General features: G+C 33.3%; 3 protein-coding genes across 3 annotated transcripts in view; 1 reads left to right on the forward strand and 2 right to left on the reverse strand.

Annotated features, from left to right (window-relative positions):
• The window catches only part of LOC115886208 (dynein heavy chain 7, axonemal), a 78,150-nt gene extending 62,439 nt beyond the window's left edge, over positions 1 to 15,711 (reverse strand). The window contains exons 1-7 of the mRNA XM_030905295.1: positions 15,622 to 15,711; positions 15,172 to 15,428; positions 13,227 to 13,450; positions 10,883 to 11,184; positions 7,440 to 7,743; positions 4,357 to 4,545; positions 745 to 1,115 (exon numbers count right to left, since the gene is read on the reverse strand). Of these exons, the coding sequence (XP_030761155.1) occupies positions 745 to 1,115; positions 4,357 to 4,545; positions 7,440 to 7,743; positions 10,883 to 11,184; positions 13,227 to 13,450; positions 15,172 to 15,403 (1,622 nt within the window). The 5' untranslated portion in view covers positions 15,404 to 15,428; positions 15,622 to 15,711. The remainder of the gene's footprint in view (positions 1 to 744; positions 1,116 to 4,356; positions 4,546 to 7,439; positions 7,744 to 10,882; positions 11,185 to 13,226; positions 13,451 to 15,171; positions 15,429 to 15,621) is intronic.
• Positions 15,480 to 21,163, forward strand: LOC115886209 (elongation factor Ts, mitochondrial). The gene is made up of 5 exons (XM_030905296.1): positions 15,480 to 15,596; positions 15,828 to 15,980; positions 16,034 to 16,285; positions 18,368 to 18,521; positions 20,725 to 21,163. Exons 1-5 carry the CDS (start codon positions 15,594 to 15,596, stop codon positions 21,087 to 21,089), a joined length of 927 nt encoding a protein of 308 aa, XP_030761156.1. The 5' UTR covers positions 15,480 to 15,593; the 3' UTR covers positions 21,090 to 21,163.
• A 3,069-nt stretch (positions 21,164 to 24,232) lies between these two features.
• On the reverse strand, positions 24,233 to 26,112 carry LOC115886186. Its single transcript, XM_030905275.1, has 2 exons — positions 25,928 to 26,112; positions 24,233 to 24,571 (listed from the first exon to the last, which is right to left on the reverse strand). The coding sequence occupies exons 1-2, from the start codon at positions 26,096 to 26,098 to the stop codon at positions 24,347 to 24,349; spliced, it is 396 nt and encodes a 131-aa protein (XP_030761135.1). The 5' UTR covers positions 26,099 to 26,112; the 3' UTR covers positions 24,233 to 24,346.
• Positions 26,113 to 26,753: the final 641 nt, after the last annotated feature.

Here is a 26,753-nt window from a genome sequence, read left to right on the forward strand (position 1 = left end):
TAATGAACAGTGCTTTCCATAAAATCAATAAAATGAAAAATATACGAAATAATATACATGTACTGATTTCTTTCGAAAATCGACAACTATGAAACTATGAACCCTTCCCGGACACAAACAGTACATTGTGAAACAGGAAATTGTAGAGAGAAACAAGCCCTATAACATAGGATACAACATTTTAATGAACAGTGCTTTCCATAAAATCAATAAAATGAAAAATATACGAAATAATATACATGTACTAATTTCTTTCGAAAATCGACAACTATGAAACTATGATCCCTTCCCCGACACAAACGGTACATTGTGAGACAGGAAATTGTAGAGAGAAACATGCCCTATAACATAGGGGATAGTAGAAGTTTTGTAGTCATTTTTATTTCGATTTTTCTAAATAATTTCTGAAGTAACATCAATATTTGGATGAAAATTGGTATCTGGAAGTTTTTTGACATGAGAAATTTGATTTTGATGTCAATATGACTCCTACTTGTAGATAGCGCCACCTACATATTTTTTAACCGGTTTGAAGGATAATAACTTTTCATCCGTACCTTTATAAAAGTACTGAGTGAAAAAATATACAAACAGAACTTTCCAGAATACAGTTCGGACTACCCTGTATAATAAAAGGATAGAGAATTATCGAAATAATTATTATTCGATATTTATTACAGCCTCTTTGTTTTGATTGGCTAATTTAAACCGGCCGTCTATGTTAAAAAGTTATTGTAGTCTTACGCTTTGCACATGTACTGGTACGTCTTGACACATCTCTGTATCAGACTCTCCCTGAACAAGTCCGCCTGCATCTCCAGAGTTTTGATCAAGTCGTGCCTGTTCATCTCATACATCTCCATTGTAATCACGTGCGAAGTACTGAGCGGTACTTTATCCATGATCTCCTTGTACTTGAGTATCTGTCTGGCGTAGTCTTCGAGCTTGTGATCGCCGGCTAGGAACTGGTTGATCTCCTCGTCAGCTTCGCCGTTGATCAGGGGCATGTACTCGTCAAAATCTTGAACTCTCAGTTCGGGGCCGATACGTTGGTTTTCCAGCAAATCTTTGATTCGGTATTTGTAGTTTAGGATTGTTTCTTCCGGAATTGTTGGCTATAACAATAATTAATAGTCTAAGAGCTAGCAACGTTTTCGAGAAAGTATTTTAAGAAAGCTGGCTCTTTGATATATCTTTTACTATGCTCTCTTTAGGACAGTAAACTCCTGTAGAACAGGCATATTAAGAACACTACCAGCAAAGCCATAAAGGCTCTCATGATATGCAGAAGACTGGCCGGAAATAGATGGGGCTGCTCCCCTAACATTTTGCGCTGGATGTATACCATGATAGTAAGACCCATGATTACTTATGGAGCAGTTGCCTGGTACACAAAACTAGAGCAACGGACGGCAAGGCTAAACCTATGCAAAGTCCAGAGACTAGCATGTGTTTGCATCACAGGAGCCATGAGAACCTGTCCAACAGCAGCAATGGAGGTCATTCTAGATCTAACACCACTGCACATTGTCATTGGTAGATATGCCAATGCGACAATGATTAGAATGGTCACTAACGGAATTAGTACTGGGAGAATTGTCAGATCAGGGGCTTGGAACACCCTCAAAAGGAAATACCACTCCTGCAACTCCCAGTGGACGATATGCCAAGAACGTACAACTTTGACAAACATGTCAATGTAGTATTGAGCAATAAGAAGGATTGGAAGAGCGAAACGCTTGCCCAGCAGTTAAAAGACCATACCATAACTTGGTATTCTGATGCTTCCAAAACCAATACGGGAACAGGGATCGGAGTGTTTGGGCCGAGAGCTAATTACTCCGAACCAATGGGCACTTACCCTAGTATCCAACAGGCAGAAATCTACGCTATCGAGAGATGCGTACAACTTATCTTAGATAGGAACTATCGGAAACAAGAAATAGCCATCTTGTCTGATAGTCAAGCAGCGTTAAAGGCGATCAACTCAGTATCAATCAATTCGAAATTGGTCAAAGAATGCATAGAGAAGCTGAATAAATTAGGCAAAGAAAACAAAGTCCTCCTACACTGGGTGCCTGCTCACCAAGGGATAGAAGGCAATGAAAAAGCAAATAATCTAGCTAGGAAAGCAGCGAACACTCCACTAACTGAACCAGAACCGTTCTGCTTTCCAAGTGGTAACCAACTCAAGGCGGAACTCAAGAACTTGGAAGATTCCATCCGCAACCTGGAATGGAAATTTTCCAATGGTCTAAGACACTCGAAGAAGTTTCTGAGGGCTTATGATGAAGAAAAATCACAGATCTTCCTGGGTCTGAGTAAGAACAATCTTCGGATTGTCACGGGGTTTTTAACAGGACACTGTCTCCTCAACGAACACCTCAGTAGATTGAAACTAAGAAGAAACGGCGAATGCAGATTCTGTGGGGAAGATGGGGAAACACCAGTACACCTCATCACTGAGTGCGCCGAGATGACAACCATTCGTGCCATGAATTTTGGTACGATGATATTGGAGATGGAGAACTACCCTCTATAAAACCGTCCCAGATACTGGCTTTTGTCAAAGCCCTGGGACTGTATGATGAGTTATGATTCAAGAAAGGGGGACACAATGGATCTGTAAGGTCGAAGTGATTAACCCCCCTCCCACTCATTCTAAATTCTAAAAAATTCTAAAATTCTAATGCTCTCTTTAACAGCATGCGGCCCATCTGGCTGCCGATACCCGTTGCGTTCACTCCTGCGCATCGGAAGAAGATCCTATATATTTTTTTTATTTAGTCCGTTAAATTCTAGTATTGAATATAAATCGAACGTGTCTCCATAGCGCAGTGCGTAGGGTTTCCGACTACGAACCGATGATTCAGAGTTCGAATCCGGGTCAAGGCGAAGACGTTTTTATTTTATTTTCGTTTATAGTTTGATAGCAAAGTATTAAATATTTGTTTTTTTTTAATCACCAGAATTATTTAATGGCTTTACTATCAGATTATACACGAAAATAAAATAAAAACGTCTTTGCCCTGACCCGAATTCGAACTCTGAATCATCGGTTCGTAGTCGGAAACCCTACGCACTGCGCTATGGGGACATGTTCGATTTATATTCAATGCTAGAATTTATAGGACTAAATTAAAAAAATATAGGATCTTCTTCCAATGCGCAGTAGTGAACGCAACGGGTATCGGCAGCCAGACGGGCCGCATGCTGTTCCAGAGAGCATAGTAAACGATATATCAAAGAGCAAGACGTCTTAAAATACTTTCTCGAAAACGTTGCTAGCTCTTAGACTATAAGTAACTATCCTCAAATGAAGGAATGGACATTCATTGGACAGAAGTTACCTCTATACAAACGTGCTTAGTTTATCCGCCTAACCAAACCTAACCTAACCGTCAAGAGAAATTGTGGTTAGAAATCAATAGTTGATTGTTTTATAATAGTATGTTTAGCATAAAGGAACAAACTCTTTCTAAAATAGCGACCGTATATCGTATTTTTATTATAATTGTGTTTCTGAAATGTTATGTTATCGTATTTTATAATTTTAGATTTTGGGTCAGTATTTAAAAGATTTTTGAGAGTTGTCAAACTCTTTCCAAATTATAGGTTATAATTTTGTGTCAAATTATGTCAAATAGAAATGATAAATATTTTGCATTTTGCCTTTTGAACTGTGTTATTACGTGTGTTTCGTGTTTTTTAAAATTAAGTGGAGCAAAACTTAAAGGGGAAATTAAGTGTTTACCCACACCATAGTTCACAGTTAATATTCGGTGCCCAGAGACAGTTTGCCAGAGATTATGGCCAAAGAGTTGTATTAGCCACAAATAAAGTTTGTATACTATCTTGTATATGATACCAAAAACTGGAGTATCTCTAAAATAGCAGCACACGATAGGTAAATAATAATCATATTGAATAATTATATTGATAAATGTAACAATAAATGCAGGAAGTTGCTTGAGCTTGAAACACGTACGGCTTGAAAGCAGGAAATCTCTTTTATCTTTTTTTGATATTTGGTGTTTTTAAAATACATCCTTGCTTGTTTTGTATTAATTAACACATACTGTAATTGTTTTTAATAAAATAACTCGATTAGATTTTTTTCAATTTTATACAGTTTGTTTTTCACAATATTTTGAAGTAATCACTTGTCACTCAAATTTTAAATATATTAATTTTCTGCTATACGTTCCAATTGTACCAACTTATTTCTTCGTAAAATAAAATAAACTACTTTGAAAATAAAATGACAACCTATTTTGAAAATAAAATGACAGACACATCTATCACTGTCAAGGATCTTGTCGTTGGACAGACTATAATTGTTTTTCTGATATTTACCTTCAAGAATTGATCTTGTTCGGCCCAATCCAGATACAGTTTCGTTTCCAGGCGAGGAATATCCATAACCGCTTCCACTATGCCATCAATTTTGTTGATGAGAACGTCTTTGAAGTTTTTGAATGGCGGTTCAAAACAGAGAATATTTGCACGTTGAACCAACTTGATTTGAAACCCCTTATTTGAATACTAAAAAAAATAATGTCTATAATTTTGTGGCGGACCAGAGCTGGTCTGCCAAACAAGTTAGTTTTAAATGTGGTCAATGTACAGCATGATAAAAACCATGTTAGCGCTGAGGGAGCGCGTTAACATTTCAAATTTCGGAAAGTTACTTCCATTTGCAAAGAGGCAGAATAAGGGGTACCAACCAACGAAGTCTTACATTTTTTCAAGGACATATATAGACGATTTTCTTCAAAAAGCTCCGCAGGACTTTCTTACTATCAAGGTAAAAATTTAAATTTACCCTTTTGACTCTTTTTGGTATGCCCATTTTAGAATCGTATCTAATAACACTCCTGTTGTTTTAGGCGGCGCCGTCTCTGGTAATCGGTGTATCTGGGGCTTGCTGAAGCGATGAATTGTTGAAAATGGAAATAAAACACGTGAACGTAAGAGAAGAAAAAGTGTCAATTGAAATTCCACAGACAAAGACCTAAATCAGTAAATCTTTTTTAATAACTGATACCAGTTGGGTCAAAGTTCTCAAAAATTATCTTCAGTTACGGGACAATATTAAAAACGACAGATTTTTTATTCAGTGCCGCTTTGGAAAAGCAACAAACCAACCGTTAGCTCACAACTCAATTTCCCAGTTCCCAAAGAAAATTGCGACCTTTTTAAAACTCCCACAATCAGAGAGATTTACCAGACATTCGTTTAGACGAACGGCTGCGACATTGCTTACCAACAGTGGAGGAGATGTTCTACAACTTAAACGTTTAGGCGGGTGGAAGTCTAGGCCGAAGGGTACGTGGATTCGTCTTTAGACAGTCAATTTAAAACAGCTGATATGCTGTCCATGCCATGTACTTCTCGGACTAGCTTCAGTCCTAACAATATCCTGGATAATTTAAATAGCAATCAAAATGCGACAGGAAAAAATGAAGAAATTGCAATATCAACTACCAAAACACACCAACAAGGTGGTATAGTAAGCGCCACGAATGTTTGGGAGTGATTCAAGGTCACATAAAACTTAATTCCAGTGCCGTGGTGTTTCAAGTCATATAATAATCCTTTGAATAAGAAGACTAAGGAAGGAGCATAATGCTATCCATGTATTCATGCACGGTGGGCAGAAAAAGCACTCTAGGGTGGGGGTCTTTGACAGTTCTGTTTGACGATTCATTTGACACATTTGAATTTGATTTGAAATTTTGTGGATTTGACAGTCTTTACGGAGCTTATTTTATGTTATTTATTATTTGTTCTACTATTGATAGTTGTATAAAGGTAGTAAATCTAGATGGAAATTGTGGCAGAACTTAAATTAACAGTGACACTATCGCGATTTATCGAAAAAGAGTCTAAAATAGTTGGTTGTGTAGCGTGCGGTAGATCTCGGCAAAAATTGAGTGAAATAATGGAACAACTTTTCGCTAGTAAGTGACTATATAATATACATACGTGTAGTAAACCGATCATTTATGAAATTCACTTAAATTAACTAAATTATATATTTTTCTTGCATTTTAGCTTTTATTTACTACTTGTCAAAGATCATATGTCAAAGAATTTTGATACGTTAATTTGACTTACCTGCTTCAGTAGCGTATCGGATGTTTGTGATAAATAATTATTATAACTTATCTATTTTTATTAGAATTATATATTTTTATAACAATTTTAATAACTACCAACATTTATTCACAACGTAAAATAAAATAACAAATTATTGAGTCTACCCTACGTCTACCCTACATCATAGTTTTACATTTTTTAAATAAAATTAGAACGGCACTGATAAACCGGAATTTAAGTCGGCCATATTTGAGGCCCATCGCGGTGTACCTAGGATTTTTGATATGCTCCTTCCTTAGTCTTCTTATTCAAAGTAATAATCAATATATAATATGTTGTAATTGGTTGTTTTAACTGTCAAAGTCTTGTCAAAACATATATTTGGTTATAAATATAAACTGGAATGCCCCATTGGTCGACACCAAGCACACCAATGGACTGACGCACAAAAACGAATCAATCAAAGAAACGCGATATAGTATCGTCTTTGTCAATCACGCTAACATTTGAGAATAAGTAGGATTAGCGCAGGCAGATGATTAAACCGGGCCTTTAAAAACCTACGTCTGCGGTAAAAATTTATGTTTTTAATGTAAAAATGATAGCGCGCGTGTCGATTCTAACTTCATCAAGCGATGAATCACTCCCAAACATTTATATCCATAAGTGTCAAAGCATATAATAATTCATTAATTAATGTAACAATTAATTTGAATAGATAGTTATTTGTTGTTTTAAACTTTTTATTTTAATACTTTTAATACAAAATGTACCTAATAGAACATTGTAGCACCGATTGTAGTTTGCTTAAAAGAGATTTCTATAAAAAAGTTGCAATTAAAGCAGCATTTTATCAAATTAAAATCTTTAAAAAAATGTTTTCGTCCTAGTTTAAAAATCTGTATTTACTTCCCGCCCACGGGAGGGAAGTAAACTTTCCACCCGTGGCGTGGGTGGGAAGTAAAATTTACAAAACTGATATTTTCCAACCTTTAAAAAGTCGGAAATGTCAACATTACTTATATGGTTGTAATTAAATGTAATTTCCTATTTTGACAACTCGTGACATTTTGACTTATTTATGTATCCTCCTAAATGTTTCAAAAACCTACTATGCATTTTTTTCTTAAAACTTTTGTAAATGAAAAAAAATATTTTGCAGAATGTTGATGGTTGTAAATAAAATAGTATACAAACCTCGGTGTAAAGTTTCATATCTGTCTTGAGATTTAGTATACCTCGGCGCTTCGCGCCTCGTTAGTCTATCAAATCTCTCGACAGTGATGAAACACTTTCCACCTTGGTGTGTAATATACTATTTATCCGTGAAGACTTACTTTTATGTCCATTATGTACTCAATGAAATCATAGAGTGACTTTAGACACAAAGTCTGCAAATGATTGGTCATGATCGTTGCCACGGCATCATAGAACGACTTCATGCGTTTGGGTTTGCTAGGATTGGGCAGCTTGTTCTTCTTGGAGCCTTGCAAAAACACGTCGGACACTGCGTAGTAGTACTGGTCGATCAGGACCTCCCTGCAGTGATCTATACTTTTTTGGACAGTGTACTTGAAGTCTTGCAGATCGAACGCGCCTTCGTGGTTTTTCAGATCTTCGATGTTCACCAACCGGAGTTTTCTATAATAATTTAGGAGATTATACAGGGTGGTCTGAATTGTAATCGGTAAATTTCAGCCAACATATTCTGCAGATAAAAATAAGTAAAAAAGTTCGTATGAATTCATGTCTTAAAATGCTTCGTTTGGGAGTTACAGGGTGTAGAAGTTTCATTTTTATTTCTTTTTTTTCCAAATAATTTCTGACATGAGAAGTGTTATTTTGATGTCAATATGACTCATACTTGTAGAGGACGAACCTACATATTTTTAACTGGTTTGGAGAGTAATAACAATTTTTTTGTGTGTACATGTATAATATTATTGAGTGAAAAAAAAATCCAAATAGGTTGAGAACGGTTGCTCTTAGCGATTTTTACCAAGGGAGCTTTTTTACGTAAAAAAATAGCGGAAATGTATATTTTTCCCTCAGTAGTTTTATACAGGTACGAACAAAAAGTTATTACCCTTCAAAACGCTAAACAACCTGTAGGTAACAAAACAACCTGTAACCTCTTAGAAGTAGGAGTCATAAAAACACCCAGCCACCATTTTTTCAACCAAATATCGACTAATAATTTGAAAAAAAAATAAAAATGAAACTTCTACACCCTGTATCTTCAAAACGAATTATTTTAGGACAAAAATTTATAGGAACTTTTTTACTTATTTTATCTGCAGAATCACCCTGTATATTTAGTTAAAATTATAAAAAATTGAAAGGTAAAATAATTAGCTGCAAGTATTATTTAAAAAAAAATGACTTATAGTGTTTGTTCTTTGCGTTTGTTGTTATGGTAATTCAGTAACGATTGACATAAGTAAAATCATAATAATGATTGATAAAAGTAAAATCATAGATAAAGGAAATAAATTTAGATTGGAATGCCCGTCAAAATTTTGGGTTGCGACCTTGAATAGGAAGACTTAGGAAGTAGCATATCAAAAATCTTAGGTACACCGCGATGGGCCTCAAATATGGCCGACTTAAATTCCGGTTTATCAGTGTCGTTCTAATTTTATTTAAAAAATGTAAAACTATGATGTAGGGTAGACGTGGGGTAGACTCAATAATTTGTTGTTTTATTTTACGTAGCGAATAAATGTTGGTAGTTATTAAAATTGTTATAAAAATATATAATTCTAATAAAAATAGATAAGTTATAATAAGTATTTATTAACACAAACATCCGATACGCTACTGAAGCAGGTAAGTCAAATTAACGTATCTAAATTCTTTGACATCTAATCTTTGACAAGTAATAAATAAAAGCTAAAATGCAAGAAAAATATATAATTTAGTTAATTTAAGTGAATTTCATAAATGATCGGTTTACTACACGTATGTATATTATATAGTCACTTACTAGCGAAGAGTTCTCACACTCAATTCTTGCCGAGATCTACCGCACGCTACACAACCAACTATTTTAGAATCTTTTTCGATAAATCGCGATAGTGTCACTGTTAATTTAAGTTCTGCCACAATTTCCATCTAGATTTACTACCTTTATACAACTATCAATAGTCGAATAAATGATAAATAACATAAAATAAGCTCCGTAAAGACTGACAAATCCACAAAATTTCAAATCAAATTCAAATGTGTCAAATGAATCGTCAAACAGAACTGTCAAGGATCCCCACTCTAGAGTGCTTTTATGGTGTTTTTTCCGCCCACCATGCATGATTACATGGATAGCATTATGCTCCTTAGTCTTATTCAAAGGTTGCGACCGTTGTACGCGATCTGGCGTTGCTATAGCGGTTGCTAAGAACAACCGCAAAAAAAGCAGAAATAATTCATAAATAATTTTCTCTTGTCCATATCTCTTGTCAAAGTCAGAATCTTCAAAAATTATAAAATCTTTCAAAATCTAAACCGCTCTCATTGAAAAAATTCCGAAAAGTGTTTAAAGCGTCCATTTTCAAAGTAATTATTGCTATCTTGTGAGTTTAATTTAAGTTTTATTTACTCAAACCCGTGATAATTGTGAAAAAGTGGCATTAAAATCTTAAAAAGCTGTGCTGTGAACTGTGAACTGCAAAAACCATCGTGGATCGTGGCATAACGTCGGTTTCCAATGTTTCCAGGTATTTCATACATACATGTCCTTATATAAAATAAAGGTTCTTGTATGCAACACACTGTACTTTATTTATAAAATTAAAAGAAAATAATAATAAATTTGAATAAATAATATTTGGCGATATAATTGCGGACAAAGCCGAACCGCTCCGAAATTTTCAAAAGCTTTGGGTCGCGACCGTTGCAAGAATAGCGCCAAATAGTGTTTACATTGTCCTCAAGGGCATGGGCACTTTCCAATCTAAACTTGTTTCATTTATCTATGAGTACAATCAGAGAGTAAAATTAGGAGATTGTGTTATGAGGATTTGCAAAAGTTTTTTTAAGAAACAAGAAAAAATGCAAGAAGATGGTGATGGTATTCCTGCAGCAAAATTAATTGTCTATTGATTTATTTTTCATATTAATAAATAAAAAAAATATTTTTAATTTCAGTATTCCACTACTTGGAAAAGATATTTAAATCCCAATAAAAAAATTCGATACCAATTGAACTTTTAGTTACGTAATCGAGGACGCGATTTTTAAATTCATTGTTGCCAACCATGGACATTTCCTGACATTGTCATTCGTTTTGACACTTTAGTTTTGTATTACGAGTTTTTGGTTTAAATAAATTGTGTTGTATACTTTAAGCTTAAACATTTTTACTAGCAGACCTTGCAGTTGAAGATTGTTCTTTTTAGAACCTCTTTTAGTGCGAAATGTATGAGATAGCTTAATAGCCGTAAAAAACTCATCGCAACTTTATCATAATATTTTGAACGGGAAAGCGGTAGTAATGGCCCTTTATATCCCTTAAGTACAGTTAAGGAGGTGAGTTGTTGATGTAAATAATAACTGTTTATATATTTATAATTAATTTATTTTTGTTTCCTAAAATATTTTGATTAAAAAAATATATATAAAAGTGGGCAACGCTGTGCCGGTCAAGCTTAATCACGTGACTAAAAGTTTATTTGATATGAATACGGAGTAATGGAATAAACGACCCAATATTATATGATTATGGATAAATCAATTTAAAAATTCTAAGAGAATAGGTTATCAGCTAGTCATACGATATTCCTACCTGAATCTAGTGTACCAAAGATCCAACAACACGGCCAAACAAGGATTGATCACGTGCAAATTCCGTTCCATTTTGGCCTTGGCAAAATCGAAAGCGGGTCTGAAACTGTTTCCTATCTGTTTCTTCTCCTTGCTGAACGGGATGTCTTCGTCCTTGATCGTAGTGATGAACGTTGGATCTTGCAGGACGAAATCGATGATGGCCTTCTTGTTGGCCATCATGAAGTCCTCCTTGACGTCTTCCACGGTTTTGGAGAGTGTCTCTTCCCAGACCATCAGTCTGCGTGGTACCAATGACAGTACCTGAAGAAATAAACGCGTTTTAAAACACTATACCTCTCTTATTTTAAAAAAAAGCTCCTATGAAATGTATCCAATCGAAAATAAAAAATGTATAAAAATGCAAAGTCTGGCAACGTAGTTTTTCAGTACTTAAAGTTGTCAGATCATGGTAAACTTTGGAAAAAGTTGCTTTTGAAGTAATAATTTAAAGGTTAAAGTGTTATTAGATCAACATTGTGATAGTCTCAGCAGCGTTTTTTTATCATTGACTTGTTTTATGATGACTTCACTGAGGCGTCGTTTCTTGTTCACAATTATTGGCTTCTTAATTACTAAATATTAGGGTGGTCCGGACTGTATTCCGGAAACATTTTGCAGATAAAAATAAGTAAAAAAGTTCGTATAAATGTGTGTCCTAAAATGCATAGTTTCGGAGATACAGGGTGTAGCAGTTTCATTTTTATTTCGATTTTTTCCAAAATAATTTCTGAAGTAACGTCAATATTTGGATGAAAATTGGTGCCTAGGAGTTTTTTTTGGCATGAGAAAATTGATTTTGATGTCAATATGACTCTATCTATCTCTATTTGTAGGCGGCGCCACCGTCAAGTGTTTTAACTGTTTTGAAGATTAATAACTTTTCCGTACCTGTATAAAACTACTGAGTGAAAAAATGTACATTTCCTTGATTTTTTAAATAAAAAATCTTTCTTGGTAAAAATCGCTACGAGTAACCGTTCTCAAGATATTTAGAATGGAAATAGTCAATACATGTTATTATTGACAAAAAATAAACTAGATATAAATAGCTATTTGACTGAAACGATAAATTTGGGAACTTTTTATTTTTTTAAATTAATCATAATTTTCTCTTCGAAAATATGATATAAAACACTCTTCAACTTTTGGCTCAAAAATATTTCAAATTTATGATTTCAGTCTAATAACTACCGTATGATCGAAAAAAAGCGGCGTCAGCGATGGCTATGAAATGAACATCGCTGTCATTTTATATGTAAATTTATATCGATGACGATCTATGACATTTCCCAGCCAACTGGACGCCGTTTTTTTTCGATCATACGGTATTTAATCAACGTTTAATTTATGTCAATAATTACAAGTATTGATTTTTCGATTCCAAGGGACCTTTTTTACGTAAAAAACGTAATAATGCGTGTAAATGTATGTTTTTTTACTCAGTAGTTTTATACAGGTACAGACGAAAAGTTATTACTCTTCTTCAAACCAGTTAAAAAATATGTAGGTGGCGCCCGCTACAAGTAGAAGTCAAATTGACATTAAAATCAAATTTCTCATGTCAAAAAACTTCCAGACGCCAATTTTCATGCAAATATTGACGTTACTTCAGAAATTATTTGGAAAAAATCGAAATAAAAATTAAACTTCTACACCCTCTGTATCTCCTAAACTTAGCATTTTAGGACATACATTTATACGAACTTTTTTACTTATTTTTATCTGCAGAATACGCTGCCGAAGTTTCCGGAATACAGTTCGGACCACCCTGTATATTTTTATTTATTTATTAATATCTCTGAAACTACTGAAATATATTTACTCATATCTTTGGATTAAGTAAAATGGTCAGAAAGGAAGCAAAAATTCAATAATATACAGGGTGTTCCATTAATTAAAAAAAATCATCCCGATCCATTCACACTTTTTTAAGCCATCCTGTAGAAGACCCTAAAATACATCCTAGCATATTCTTTAGGCTTGCACTTAAACAAAAGTTTTTTTTATTCTAGGAGCTGAGAAAGTAAGAAGAGTCTTGCAGTACTAAGGCCCGTATTCATAGTCGCGTCTCGAACTGTGTCTCCGAAAAGATCGACAAAAATAACAGGCCTACTAGGCGCGTGTACGTAAGCACACGTTGACACGGGTGACGAAACGTGAGCCTGTTGTAAACCTGTTATTTTTGTCGGTCTTTTGCATCTCTTAACTGGAGTCGCGTTTGAGACTCGACTATAAATACGGGCCTAAAAACAGTCTTGCAAGACAGCTAAGGAAGTTTTTTTTTGCATATGCTCATTACTTACTCGGTTCAAAACTTGTTCGTCCAGTGGTGCCAGGTGTACAGTATCAACGCCATGTTTTACATAGTAGTAGTATCGGAGCATTTCCTTTTCCTGAGCGGAAGGGATGTCATCAACGTCCATTTCATCTTGCGGGTTCGTTATCAGACTGACCAGTTTCTGCCTAAATTCCTCGCGTTGCTTACGTAGAGCAGTGTAGGATTTTAATTTATTTCTTTCTTCGGTAGCTACGATTGAACTTATGTTAGTGTATTTGTATACATATTATTAGTGTATAGGGTGTCCCAAATTAGAGGGTGGTCATTAAAATAGGATTTCAGGAGACAGTGTAACCGTAAGACAGACTAGTGTAGGTCAGACACTGACCTACGCAAGATTTTTAACTGACCCACACGATTGCTAGACAGCCACTGGTTTGTTAACGCGGGTTTATTTAGATTTTCTAATTTGTATGAATAATTTATATGCTACAAACTTCAGTTTGATTATTACAGTTCTCTACGAGACACAGTTTTCAATTTTTTGTTAAATTATAAGATAACCGAGATACGAGGGGAGTCAAAAATACATCAAATTTCGCCTTGTATTTGGTTAGGAACTAAGACAGGACTAGTTCAAATCTCTGTGAGTAGCATATACCGGGTGCGTCACAAAAGTGGCTTACCCCTATAACTTTTGGTATGTTAGTATATGATATACAGTTCGCCTGCTGGATCTGTGTCTATGAAAGGAATGCGGACAAAAAACATTTAAATAAACAACAATATATTTTATACGTCGACTTGACGAGTACGTCACCGCAAATCGCTCCGCCCACACATTTTATTGGCTACTTGCAAATTTGTCGAATTTTTATTGATGGGACGCGTCGTCTAATTTTTTACGAAAAACATGGAGAGAATATCGTTTCCCCTCTCACGGATACCCCGTAGCTACAGAACGGACAGACGCACTGTAAATTAGGATTGATTGACGTATTCAATTGTTTTTGGTCAGTTCCTGTTTCACAGGAAATGACCACAACTTTTGATTTTTAAATGACACTCTCGGTATTTTTTTCTTTATTCGATAGAAAATGACATTCTTAATAGAATGACATATCATATGTGGAACTTTGGACATTTTGGCTTAATAAAAAATCGTATTTTAAAATTCAATCTAGAGTACCATGGCTTTGTTAAAAACACTAATTCTTAATCAAGGAGCCTAGAAAAAATATATTTGATCGTCTAATGTTTTTAGTGTCTTATGCTCTAAGGTCTTACCCTAGCCAGTTAGAAAATGCTCAATTCGTATTTTTAATCATATATCTCAATTTATTCAAATGCAACGAAGGTGCCTCATTAGCACATTTAGAAAAAAAACATTTTTTTACGAATAATTTGATACCACACACTTCGTATTTTGAGTAAAATTTTCATTACAAACCGCAAGTTATAATTTCAAAAAAACATACGCGAAAATATTAAAAGTTGACATACGATATGTCATTCTATTCAGAGTGTTATTTTCTATCGAAGAAAGTAAAAAAATACCGAGGGTGCCATTTAAATATCAAAAGTTGTATTCATTTCCGATGAAACAGGAAGTAACCAAAAACAATTGAATACCGTCAATCAATCCTAATTTATGTCATAATATCCTAACATACCAAATCTGTTTTTTTTTTAACTGGAAAAATAAAAAAGTTATAGCGGTGAGCCACTTTTAAACGCACCCGGTATAATTTCATAAAAAATAGCACATTCAGGTGATGTGAACCTTAGATGTGAACCGCAACTTTTTACCTCTACTCATAAACGAATCACCCTGTGAAACAGAAGAAAATGGGACAGCCTGTACTGGGTGTCCCATTTTCGTATATCTTAAGTTAGGAGCTCTGCATAAAAAATGTCTATACCCATGAAAAAAATAAAAATAATAAATAAATTTAAATTAATATACCTACCTCTTTTCTTTTCAGCTGCAATTTTCTTACGATACTTTGGATGGGCAGAAGCCAAAATCGGTTTCAATATTTCTGGAGGTAACGAAAATACGGACCTATCCTGGAAGTTGAAATCAGAAGGCAGCTGCAATCTAGGTATCTTTATATTCAAATCACTCCTAGCTTCTAGTTTTGCCCGTTTTTCTGCTATCCTTTTTAATAGCCGATCCCTCTCCACCTCTTTTCCAGACATTTTTTATTATATATTTTTATTTTTCCTGGAACAGAAATTTATACTACATCACTACTTTAAAATTTCCTACTCCATCCCTAATAAACTTGACATTTTGACATTCGACGTCAAGAATTTTTAGGTTAGGTATAGGAAAATCGCTGAAAATCCGGTTTATTTTAAGTGTGCAGTGAAAAATATAAGTTTTAAAATGGTAAGTAAATTAAAAACGAACTCACCCTAACTTATCATGGAAATTCAGGACTTTTCAACTTATATAACTTACAATATTATCACGAAATATCCTATTGAAACACGTTAAATCTTTCAATACTTTTGTTTTCCATAACAACCATGGATCATTGATTAAATTCAACTATAAATTGACTTACTAATGTCACAAATTACTCGAAAAACCTTTTTAATTATTTAAACCCCATTTTAGATTGTCCTACGTAACCTGACAAGGTATTTTCATTCCTCTGCATCTTGTACGGCCGTAGAGAAGTCAGCTTTAGCTTCTCTACGTAAGAAAACAGGATATACCTTTGCCAATTGCAAGAAAGCACTAGAAATGCACCACAACGATCTCAACAAAGTAAGACACTAATTCTAGTCACCAAAAGCAAATAAGTTTGGTCAATATTACAGGCTGAATCATGGTTAAAAGAACAAGCACAAACTTTGGGATGGTCAAAAGCTACAAAATTAGGAGGTAGACAGACTTCACAGGGTTTGATTGGGGTGTATGTCGATAATAATGATGGTGTTTTGGTTGAGGTTAACTGTGAGACAGATTTTGTAGCTAGGAATCAGGAATTTGAGGATATGGTAAGGGAGGCAACAGAGGCTTGTATGAAATATGCAAAGAGCAGTCCTAAGTCGCCGAATGCTGTTACAAAGGTATGTTGAATAATTAGTTATACAGAGTATCCCTGAAAAGCTTTACATCAGGCTTTTTCTTTGATAGTTTTACTCATTTTCTTTACAAAAAAAGAGGTAATGGTAAAAATAACTGTGTAGATATACAGGATTATTCTGATAATATTCTTATACTAGGGTTGTAGCTTTTTAAATGACAGGCTCTCTGTTTTTGTTTGCTTAGCGGTATTACCATAGGGTTATTTACTGTAGTTATACAGAAGTGACAGGAAGTGCTGGCTCCTTTGAACTACAGCCAATTTTGAGCGAACAACCATTGGTTATGGTTGACAGATAAGCAATGCTTTAAACATCAGTTGCCTACCGATTTGTTGAACTGGGTTTGTGTCAGAAATAGTTTGCCCTTGAAGTCGCATGTTTTTAGTCTTAACCTCTCTTGTACAGGATGTCCCGTTTTATGTGTTTTACAGGGTTTCTCGCTTATGGTAGATGCGGTTTTTTACATCATATGCTACTTTTATATGAAACTAAATATGATACACACAAATTTGTCCTAACCTTCTTAGTTTCTTAAATACAAGGAGAATTGTTGCAGTTTTTTGACACCCCAAACTTGTTTTGTTAAATGGGATTCCTGTATATTATTATTTTATTTTATTTGCCTTGTTATGACCTTTCTAAAAATATATGTTATACTCTACAGGGTTGTTCACCACATACGACACGGAGTTTTGGGTTCGTTGAAGGACTACTAGAGCTACAATTTAAAAATATTTTACAAAATACGCAGTGTCCCAAATAAATAAAAAATATCAAAGTTGTATTTTTTTAAATGGGACACCCTGTATATTATTACATTTTTGGTTTCTACAATTAAAATAAAGGCAATTTTGATTAAGGTTTATTACACTTAAATCTTACCGTTTTCGCTGACGCAGTCTGACTGATTCAGTGATACTGAACAAATAATGAACGTCAGAACACATTTTCATGTTAAATGATCAGTAAATTCGTACTTTCAGTTAAAGTGAAAACCAGTTCTACTTTTTTTCATTTTTGACTGATCATTATCGAATAATGAATAGAAACTGAAGCGCGAGAACTACATTTTCGTGATTTGTTCAGTTTACAAGTTAAAGTTAATTAATTATTTTAATATATATCTCCAAAAAAATCCTTTATGGGTATTTCGCAACTGCACTGCAAGAAAATCTACAAAATAAAATAAGTTATTTTTTGTAAACACTTCTGGGCGTTAAACCTAAACGGACACTGCTTGTCAGAAGTTATGTCTACAGTTATACAAATTTGCCTAACAAAGAAAAAAATGCTTAACGTTTCGGAAAGTCTATCGTCGGAAGCAAAAAAAATCAAAGAATAAAGAAAAAAAACTATTTAAAATATTTAAATTCAAACTATTATGAGAACACTTTAGTTTTTTTTAAAGCAGATGCGTCTACAAGAAACCGTTTCTTGTAGACGTATCTGCTTTAAAAAAAACGTTTTCTTCTTTTCTTATTCACCAGAATATTCTGTAATTCATTTTCTAATTGTAAACAAACTTCGCGAACACCTGGTTTCAATTTTGTTTCAACCATTTTCATGTCTATGAAATCACCACGTTAAAATGTTTGGACCAACTGAATACTGAATGTAGCAAAACATGAAACGTGTGAATACAATCGTTGATTTTTATTTTTCATTGAAAGTGAATCAGTCAGACTGCGTCAGCGAAACTGACAAGTGAGAACCCGCCTTAAGGTTTAAGTGTATTAAACCTTAATCAAATTTACCTTTATTTTAATCGTCGAAACTAAAAATGTAATAATATATAGGGTGTTCCATTTAAAAAAATACAACTTTGATATTTTTTATTTATTTGGGACACTCTGTATCTTGTAAAAATATTTTTAAATTGTAGCTCTAATAATCCTTCAACGAACCCAAAACTTACAATTTGCAAAAATCTAATCGTTTAGCTACAATACTCTGTGTCGTATGTGGTGAACAACTCTGTATACTTATTTTCATAAATAAAGTAAAAAAATTGTTATTGAATTAGTTACTGTATATATATTTTCTTAAATTTTATTCTCTTTACAGATTGGATTGGATAGTGAGCAATTTAGAGCTTTAAAAACTAAAGATGATAAAACTTTAGCTGATAAATTAGCTCTAGTAATTGGTTCAGTAGGTGAAAATGCCACATTGAAGAGGGCAGTATGTTTAAAAGTCAATAATGATGTCAGTTTGGAAGGTAATAACTTATATTTTTTTAGAATCGTGTGGTAATAATATTGATACTTTTCATACTCATACAATAATGCATGTTTTATCCACTCATAGGAAGTGATTATAGTTATTTTTTATACACAAGGCGATAAAATGGTATTTTATCGTCGACCGAAAAAATTAATTCACGAGCGATGAAATCGCGAGTGAATTTATTTCGGAAGACGATAATGCAATTTTATCGTCATGTATAAAACAATATTTTTTTCCATAGTGAGTTAATTTTAAAAAATATTCAGAAATTATTATTGCAAGGAATTTATTACGAGTAGAATAAATATTGTGCTGGATTGGCGTTGGTTTCTATGTAATTTGACCATAGTACAATGTAATTTGATAAATAAAGCTGTCTCTTTAGTTGTCAGTTTTGAGTCAATATTTTTTAATTCTCTTTGGTGTCGATTGGTGTCGATTGCTGATTGAATTGGAGCCAGAAATGGCTCAAAACGAAATAACTAAATTACCAACAGATATTCAGGCTGAGGCGACAAACGCCATATCCAAACTACTTCCATTTAAATCCCGAATAACTTATGAAAAGGAATACAAAAATTTTCAAAAATAGAAGCAATTAAAAAACGTGTGAGAAGAAATAAAGTTTTTAACCTATCCTCGCTGTTAAAGTATCATTTAATCTACCCTTGCGGTTAAAGTACCATTTTATCTACTATTTTTGAGCTATGAAAAAAAAGTAATATTTTCTCCGCTAGTGGGATATGATATCTTTATTCCACTAGTGGAATACTGAAATTAAAAATACGGAATATTTATTTTATTTATTAACAAGGTTTATTAATAGACAATTTGTTTAGAGAGTACCATTGTTATCTTCTTGCATTTTTCCGTGGTTTTTAAGAAACATTTCAAGGAATTCATATGACACAAGCTCCAAATTTTCTAGTAATTTTTAGAAACTACAAATTTAGTTTCTTCCACATCGCCAGACGGCGCAAAGACATTGAAATACATTTCTAATTTATATATGACAAGACAGCCTCTATGTTGACTGCTGTCTAGTTGTCAAAATATTGATGATCGATCCATTAAGTTTAATAATTTTAAATCATTATTTAAATAATTATTATTTCAGATTTTCCTGATTTGTGGGAAAGTTCGGCAGTTTTGTGTTTTTTTTAGTTTATGCTTTTACTGGCGATCATCATTTTCATGTTAAATACTAGACTGTTAAGACATCTTAGAAATAATAAAAAAAATTATGAACGAAATAAATACCGGGTGCGTCTCGAAAGTGGCTCACCCCTAACTATTTTATTTTTTTTTTAAATAAAAAAACGAGATTTGGTATGTTAGTATATTACATAAATTAGGATTGATTGACATATTTAATTGTTTTTGATCACTTCCTGTTGCACCGGAAATTACTACAACTTTTGATTTTTAAATAGCACCCTCGGTATATTTCTACTTTTTTCGATAGAAAATGTCACTCTGAATAGAATGATATGTCAACTTTTGACATTTTCGCATATGGTTTATTTAAAATTGTAACATGCGGTTCATAACGACAATTTGACTCGAAATAGCGAGTGTGGTATCAAATTATTCGTAAAAAATGCTTTTTCCAAATATGCTAATGAGCCTCCTTTATTCCGTTTGAAAAAATTGAGATATGATTAAAAATACGATTTGGGCGTCTTTTAACTGGCCAGGACAAGACACAAAATACGTTAGACGAACAAAACTATTTTTTCAAGGCTCTTTGACTAAAAATTAGTGTTTTTAACACAGCCATGGAACTCTTGATTGAAATTTAAAATATGATTTGTGTTTCAAGCAAAAATGTCAAAAGTTGACATATTACATGTCATTCTATTTAGAATATCATTTTCTATTGAATAAAGTAAAAATATGCTGTGGGTGCTATTTAAAAATCAAAAGTTGTAGTCATTTCCGGTGAAACAGGAAGTGACCAAACACAATTACATACGTCAATCAATCCTTATTTATGTCATATTAACCTACCAAATCTCGTTTTTTTTTATCTGAAAAAATAAAAAAGTTATTCACCCCTATAACTTTTTTATTTTTTTGCCATTTTTGAGACGCACCCAGTATAGATTTTTATGTTTATTGAGGCCTGAATACATATCTGAAGTATTGACATTTCTTCATGAATCGCCTTGTATTATACATAAATATTATTTTAGGTTATGCTCATCCATCTGGTAAATCCAGAAACAACGTTCTTCTAGGCAGATTAGGAGGAATAGTGGCGATAAAATCTCAAAACAATTCGCAAGAAAATTTGGAAGAGATTGCCAAAGGTTTATGCCAGCACGTGGTGGGCATGGCCCCCAAAAGAATAGGCAATCCTGAGGGCGAACCGGCAGAAAACAAAGACGAAGAAGATTGTTTAATTTTTCAGGAATATTTGCTGGAAGATGGTGTGAAAATCAAAGATTTCCTGGAGGAAAACCAGGTGGAGGTTGTTGATTTTAAGAGGTTCGAATGCGGGGAGACATTGGAGGTTGTGGGTGATCAGCCTTTGGAACTATTGGAGACTTGCCAGTAATGCTGATGATTATTTTTTTTTTAAATAAGAAAATTCTTGTTGTTTATGTTTAGTAAATATTTATTATATTGACTTATGGCCGTTCTATTTTATTTGTATTGTCGCAACTTAGTGTTTTTTTTTGGCTAGAGTCGTTATAGGTTCCAAGTGCTTTTTAGATTAAGAGTTCGAACTCACTGACGGCCAGGTCGCAACGACCTGGCCGTCGGATATATTGCGTATAGGGAATGCAATCCCGCAAATGCGGGATCCCTCTGAGATTCTGCGGGATCAGTTGCGGGATCTGCGGGATCGACACATTACTACTGGGTAACCGAATCGATCTCTATCAAGATCAAACCGCTCCGTTCCGGGCCAATGCGTCGACGCTCGGAACCCGGGGTATTCCCCTTACGGCTTGGCCATTAAAAATAAGTGAAACAAACAGGTTAGTTGTTATATTTCTTTCTCTTTCTGGCGTATGTGCGCAAGTGAAGAAAAGCGGTTAACTAGTACTTGTGGAGAATTTCGTCAAATAAACTGCCGGGGACATAATTAGCGGGACAAGCAAAATTTTAGGGTAAATTTAAAGTTGAATATCTCTTGAACTAAAAACGATTTTGGGATGCGGTTTGGACCAGGTTTTAGATGCATCTATTATCATTAAGATGCTATGTGGTTTTCGAAAATATATTTAGTGAATTCTCGTATACAGGGTGTTTTATAAGAGTGTGAAAATTTGGTCAAGAATCTTTTTTACCGCAAATTTACAATCTTTAAAAATCGAATCAGAAATCGATTTTTTTTTTGTTTTAAGGAAAATTATTTTTTCGAAAAATATGCATTTTTAGTCATACGTATCGTCCTAAATGATACAACATTACTGTTGTACATTCTGCATATGCCAAAAAATTATTGTAATATAGTGTATCTAAAAGCAGATAACTAACACAAGTTAAAGAAACTTCAACATCAGAATAATATTTTTATTTATAAAATAAGTAGATAAATTATAATAAAATTTAAGTTTATTTAATATTAAATATATTTTTTGAACACTCTGTACACATCGGTCCAAATTTCTGTACAACTAGTTTAAGATACACGCTATATCAATATATTGTGGGCCTATGCAAAATGTACAATACCTTTTGTACCATTTAGGACCAAGTTGTCTGACTATTGTTTACAGTCCCGCAATTTTGCGGATCCGCGGGATTGATTGCTTTAATCCCGCGGGTTTGTGGGATTGAGATTTTGGTGCGGGATTGCATTCCCTAATTGCGTACATAGGTGCGGCCAGATGAACGACCAGTTTCGCCAAGGCTGTCAGATCTAACTATTTTTTACGTTTTACCAACTAGAAAATATTGTTTTCAGAATTGTTAAAATATCCAAGTTAACATTAAGAAGGAATTAATTTACAGTTTAAAAAAAATCATCAAAATGTAATGAGTGGCTCGCGAGCAATCCAACTTTGAAATTGGGACTAGTTTTTAGTGGCCAGTTTTTTTTTGCCGGTGAGTGTAGTTTCGATTTTAGAATAGTTCTTGTATTTTTAATAAAACTCCCAAAGTTTTTTTTATTCTAGGAGCTACAGGTGCCCGACGCCTATATGCCGGACCCCATAAGAGTACCCAAGCAGCATTTGGACGTCGGGACAACGTTGTGTCACGCGACCAAACGTCGGGGCGCAACGTCGGCACAACCTCGTGCCAACCCTAGTCTGCACTAGTTTGGAGAATAGTTTTTGGGTCGAAACGACGTTGGATACCTACGTTGGCTAGCAGACTAATTTAGTACAAACTGTCGCGTTTTATCCTAAATTGGGATAATTATAGTAAAAATATTATTTTTATGATTTAGTTAGAGACATATGCCAGATGGTAGTAAAGGAAAACAAAACAAAAGTATTCAAGTGTGGAGGATGTTTGAAGATCATAATTATTGAAACACTTTAACCAACTCTGTAACTCGTTACCCAAGGCAAAAAAGTTAAACGCAAACAACTTTATTGATAAATATATTGTTTCTACTTTGAAAAATACTAATGGGCCTTAAAATTAAAGAAGTTTTAAAAAATTTCTTGAAATTTTTTTTTAGTAAAATGTGAATAATTTATTCGCAGTCGAAAATTTCGCAGTCGTTTCCGCGTGTTGTTTAGGGTCAAACATTTCAAGTTAATGTATTCAAAAAGCAGGAATTGATATTTTAGGAACGAAACATTTTCTTATTCAACAACATGGCGGCTTTCACTTTGTTGTTTTGGAGATAAGATGGAGTAGTTCGAGTAGTCGCATACTGGACTAATAAAGCCGCAGTTCAGCCTTAACAGGCAGTATACTAGTCGCAAGTTGTGGTCGCAAGATTGCCTAATTTAGTCATCCTAGAGTCTAGTTTGTGCCGTCCTCTATATTCTAAATAAACGAGGGAGTGGATAAAGTATCGGTAATATGTCGATGTATATTTAAATTTAGTTTTATATGTGCCTTACTTACGTCCCATTTTAATTAAGTTTTTTTATAAAAACAAAAACAGCACTGAACTGTCTGACTGAACAGAACAGTGAAGTGAAAACTTAAGATTTAAGGTTATGGTTCAATACAGTTGCAAAAAGGTGATGGCTCGACGTCCTACCAACGTAAGAATAAGGAAATCTAAACAACGTTGGAATTAGTAAAACAGATGACGTTTGCATAACGTTGGAATAGGTCCTGAAAGTGACGTCGGAAAACTCTTTATTGCCCAACATTGTAACAACAACTATGTTGTCCGAATCACCTAAAGATCACTTAAATAAAAGAGGTTACAAGACAACGTTTATTCGACGTCGCAGAATCTTTTACTTTCTTGTAGTACTAGTTCAACGTCGGCACAACGTTACAACAACGTTTACATTTATTTTAATACGCAAGGTACGGAGCTAACTATTTTTTGTAACTAATCCAATGTTGTGTTTAGTAATCATGTGGTCGCAAGTCGTGAAAATGCTACTTGGGTAAGTAAATTATATTTAGGGTTTGACCTCGCCCAAAATTATCATTGATTGTCATTCACCAGCCGTCTTTGCCGCTGTTTTTTTTTCGAGGATATGGTATAATTATTTCAGTAGTAAAACATTTTAAGATTCTTTCTTGACAAAATGGCGAAGGAATTTTTTATATTATTTTTTATTGAAGACAGATTTTTATTCCATTTTCTCTGTTCTTTGGACAATAATACAAAAAATAAAAATAAAATAAAGATAGACGGACTAATTCTTCACACTATAAGTGGCTTCATCGTATTTTTTCTCCTACGGATTTGTGCATCTTAAATTCCCAGGTGTTCTTCCACAGCCACATCCTACAATCCTTCTTCCACGCCGAAGCTATGTCGTTTATGTTGTATTTCTTGCCTTGGTACATTAGGGCCTCCCTGTTGACTAGAATAGTGTCGCCGCTGTATATGTCTCTGGTTTTGATAGCGTCGTGAAAATCAAAATCGTCCTCCTCTTTCTTTGACTTTAATAGGTAACAATAAATCAATAAACAGCTTTTTGAATGGTAAGCACATTATACCAAAAAAATTATAATTGTATTTTTTTAAATGGAACACCCTGTATATTATTTTATTTTTAGATTCTACGATTGAAATAGAGATAAATTTGATTAAGGTTTATCACACTTAAACCGTATCGTTTTAGAAATATTTTCAATTTTGTGAAAATTGCAGTAAAAATTTTAAGGCTTCGTTTCTCCAAGGGTATCAAAGTTCTTAATACTAAATATTTACTGAAGTTTATTTATTGATCATATATTGTGTTGCAATAATAAAAATAATACTATTTTACCTTATAGAGAGTGTCTAAAAATTTATTTTATATAATTACTAGCTTTAAAAAACAATAACTTGTTTAATTTAAACGAAACACTGTATATTTTGAGACTGAGACTGAGAACTGAGAATCAGATGCACAATTTAATTGTCTATCAAATTGTATTATACCATTTTTTACCTATCTGTTCAAGTTTAAGTAGAAAATGCATTTTCTTATAATTTATACAGACATTTTAGATTTTTTTAAACTAACAAATGTACAGATGGTAGAAACGATAATATTGCAAGCACATTGCATTTTTTTTTGTATTTTTTTTATTCTAAATAAATGTGGATTTGAATCAGAAATTAATATAATAATAAGTTATGAAAATGAACGTCTCTGTTGTTATAAATAAGCATTCGTCAAAAAATGAAATAAAATTTATAAGGTGTTACTTTTTACCACACTGTCTAATACACATACAAAATTCAGTTTTTTAGTATTTGGAGCAATTATTATTAATCAACGCAAACAGTCAATTAATGTAGTTTGAATACTGGGATCATTCTAATTGGTCCTCTTCAACAAATATTTAAAACTGTTTTATTTTTTAATGAAATAAGCGGACTATATCGACAATATTAGTATCTGTACTCTTTGAAAATTTGATACATCTTTAAAAATAATCTAAAATGTCAATATTCCATGGGTATATTGATAAAAGAGGTCTAAATTATAAGAAAATGCATTTTCTACGAAAACTTGAAGAGATAGGTAAAAAATGGTATAATACAATTTGATATACACTTAAATTGTGCATCTGATTCTCGTAAAATATACAGGGTTCTATTTAAATTAAAGAAGTTATTGCCGTTTAAAGCTAGTAATTATTTAAAATAAATTTTTAGACACTCTGTATAAGGTAGCATAATTTTTATTATTGCAGCACAAAATTTAATAAATAGAAAAACTTCAGTACAAAGTACAATATTTGGTTTTAAAAACTTAAAAGCATTAAAATTATTGTTACTGTATTTTGACAAAAACGTAAATATACCTTGTTAAGTTTCATTTGCGGAGTTTCCATGTTACACGTCACTGATTTGGTATCTCTTAAATTTAAGGTGGTAATGTTGGGCATGTCGATCCCTGTCGCCGAAATAGACCTTTTCAAAAATATCCTCTTTCTATTAAAGCATTTTAAAATTTCTTCCGAAGTCATTTTCATGACGTCTATTTCACCTTTTGTCATTCATTGTTTGTTGGATTGACGTTGATACTTTTTTTAAATCTAGATTTTTTCCAATTCTTTCACTGTTCATATTTTCATATGCAGAAAATTTCTATCATACGTAAAAAAATTTAAATGGTTTATAGTGGTACCCGTGGTACGCAACCAGTAATATAATCAAGAAAATAGGCCTTTAAATACGAGGTTTTGGGAAAAACTTTAATTTTTGATATAATAAGTTAGGTACTTTGAAAGATCTAAAAACGAATTGAGAAAGATTTTTTAAATTTACCCCCAAGAAGGGGTGAAATAAATAAAATTATTTTTTCGAAATTTCGAAGAAATGGTAAGGACTAGAGAAAAAAAGATTAAATAAGAGTTGTAGAGCGTTCAATTTACATAAAAAAAGATCTTGATTACCTTACGCCTCTCGATGGCCTTACGCCTTCTTGGACTAAATACTCAATACTCAAATATTAAAGGTAGCTTCTGATGAAGACACTTTCTTTGCTTTAAAATCTGGAAATTACATTGATTTTAAGAAATCATTCTTTATTGACTAGGGGCATAGCAAATAAATAACACTTTGAATTCATTTAAGAAGTAGTTTAATTAACTTACGAATGATACATAATTAGCTAATATTAATTAT

This window comes from Sitophilus oryzae, unplaced genomic scaffold, assembly GCF_002938485.1.
Source record: "Sitophilus oryzae breed Bouriz unplaced genomic scaffold, Soryzae_2.0 scaffold_471_pilon_pilon, whole genome shotgun sequence".
In the NCBI taxonomy this organism is placed as follows: domain Eukaryota; kingdom Metazoa; phylum Arthropoda; class Insecta; order Coleoptera; family Curculionidae; genus Sitophilus; species Sitophilus oryzae.

What these genes read in the sequence shown, in the direction of transcription:
- LOC115886209 (XM_030905296.1), top strand. An exon ending in ACCACAACGATCTCAACAAA is followed by an intron (nt 15,981 to 16,033) that starts GTAAGACACTAA and finishes TCAATATTACAG; the next exon opens with GCTGAATCATGGTTAAAAGA. An exon ending in CGCCGAATGCTGTTACAAAG is followed by an intron (nt 16,286 to 18,367) that starts GTATGTTGAATA and finishes TTCTCTTTACAG; the next exon opens with ATTGGATTGGATAGTGAGCA.
- LOC115886186 (XM_030905275.1), bottom strand. Translation starts at nt 26,098, where the DNA reads ATGAAAATGACTTCGGAAGAAATTTTAAAATGCTTTAATAGAAAGAGG. An exon ending in CGCAAATGAAACTTAACAAG is followed by an intron (nt 24,572 to 25,927) that starts GTATATTTACGT and finishes TACCTATTAAAG; the next exon opens with TCAAAGAAAGAGGAGGACGA.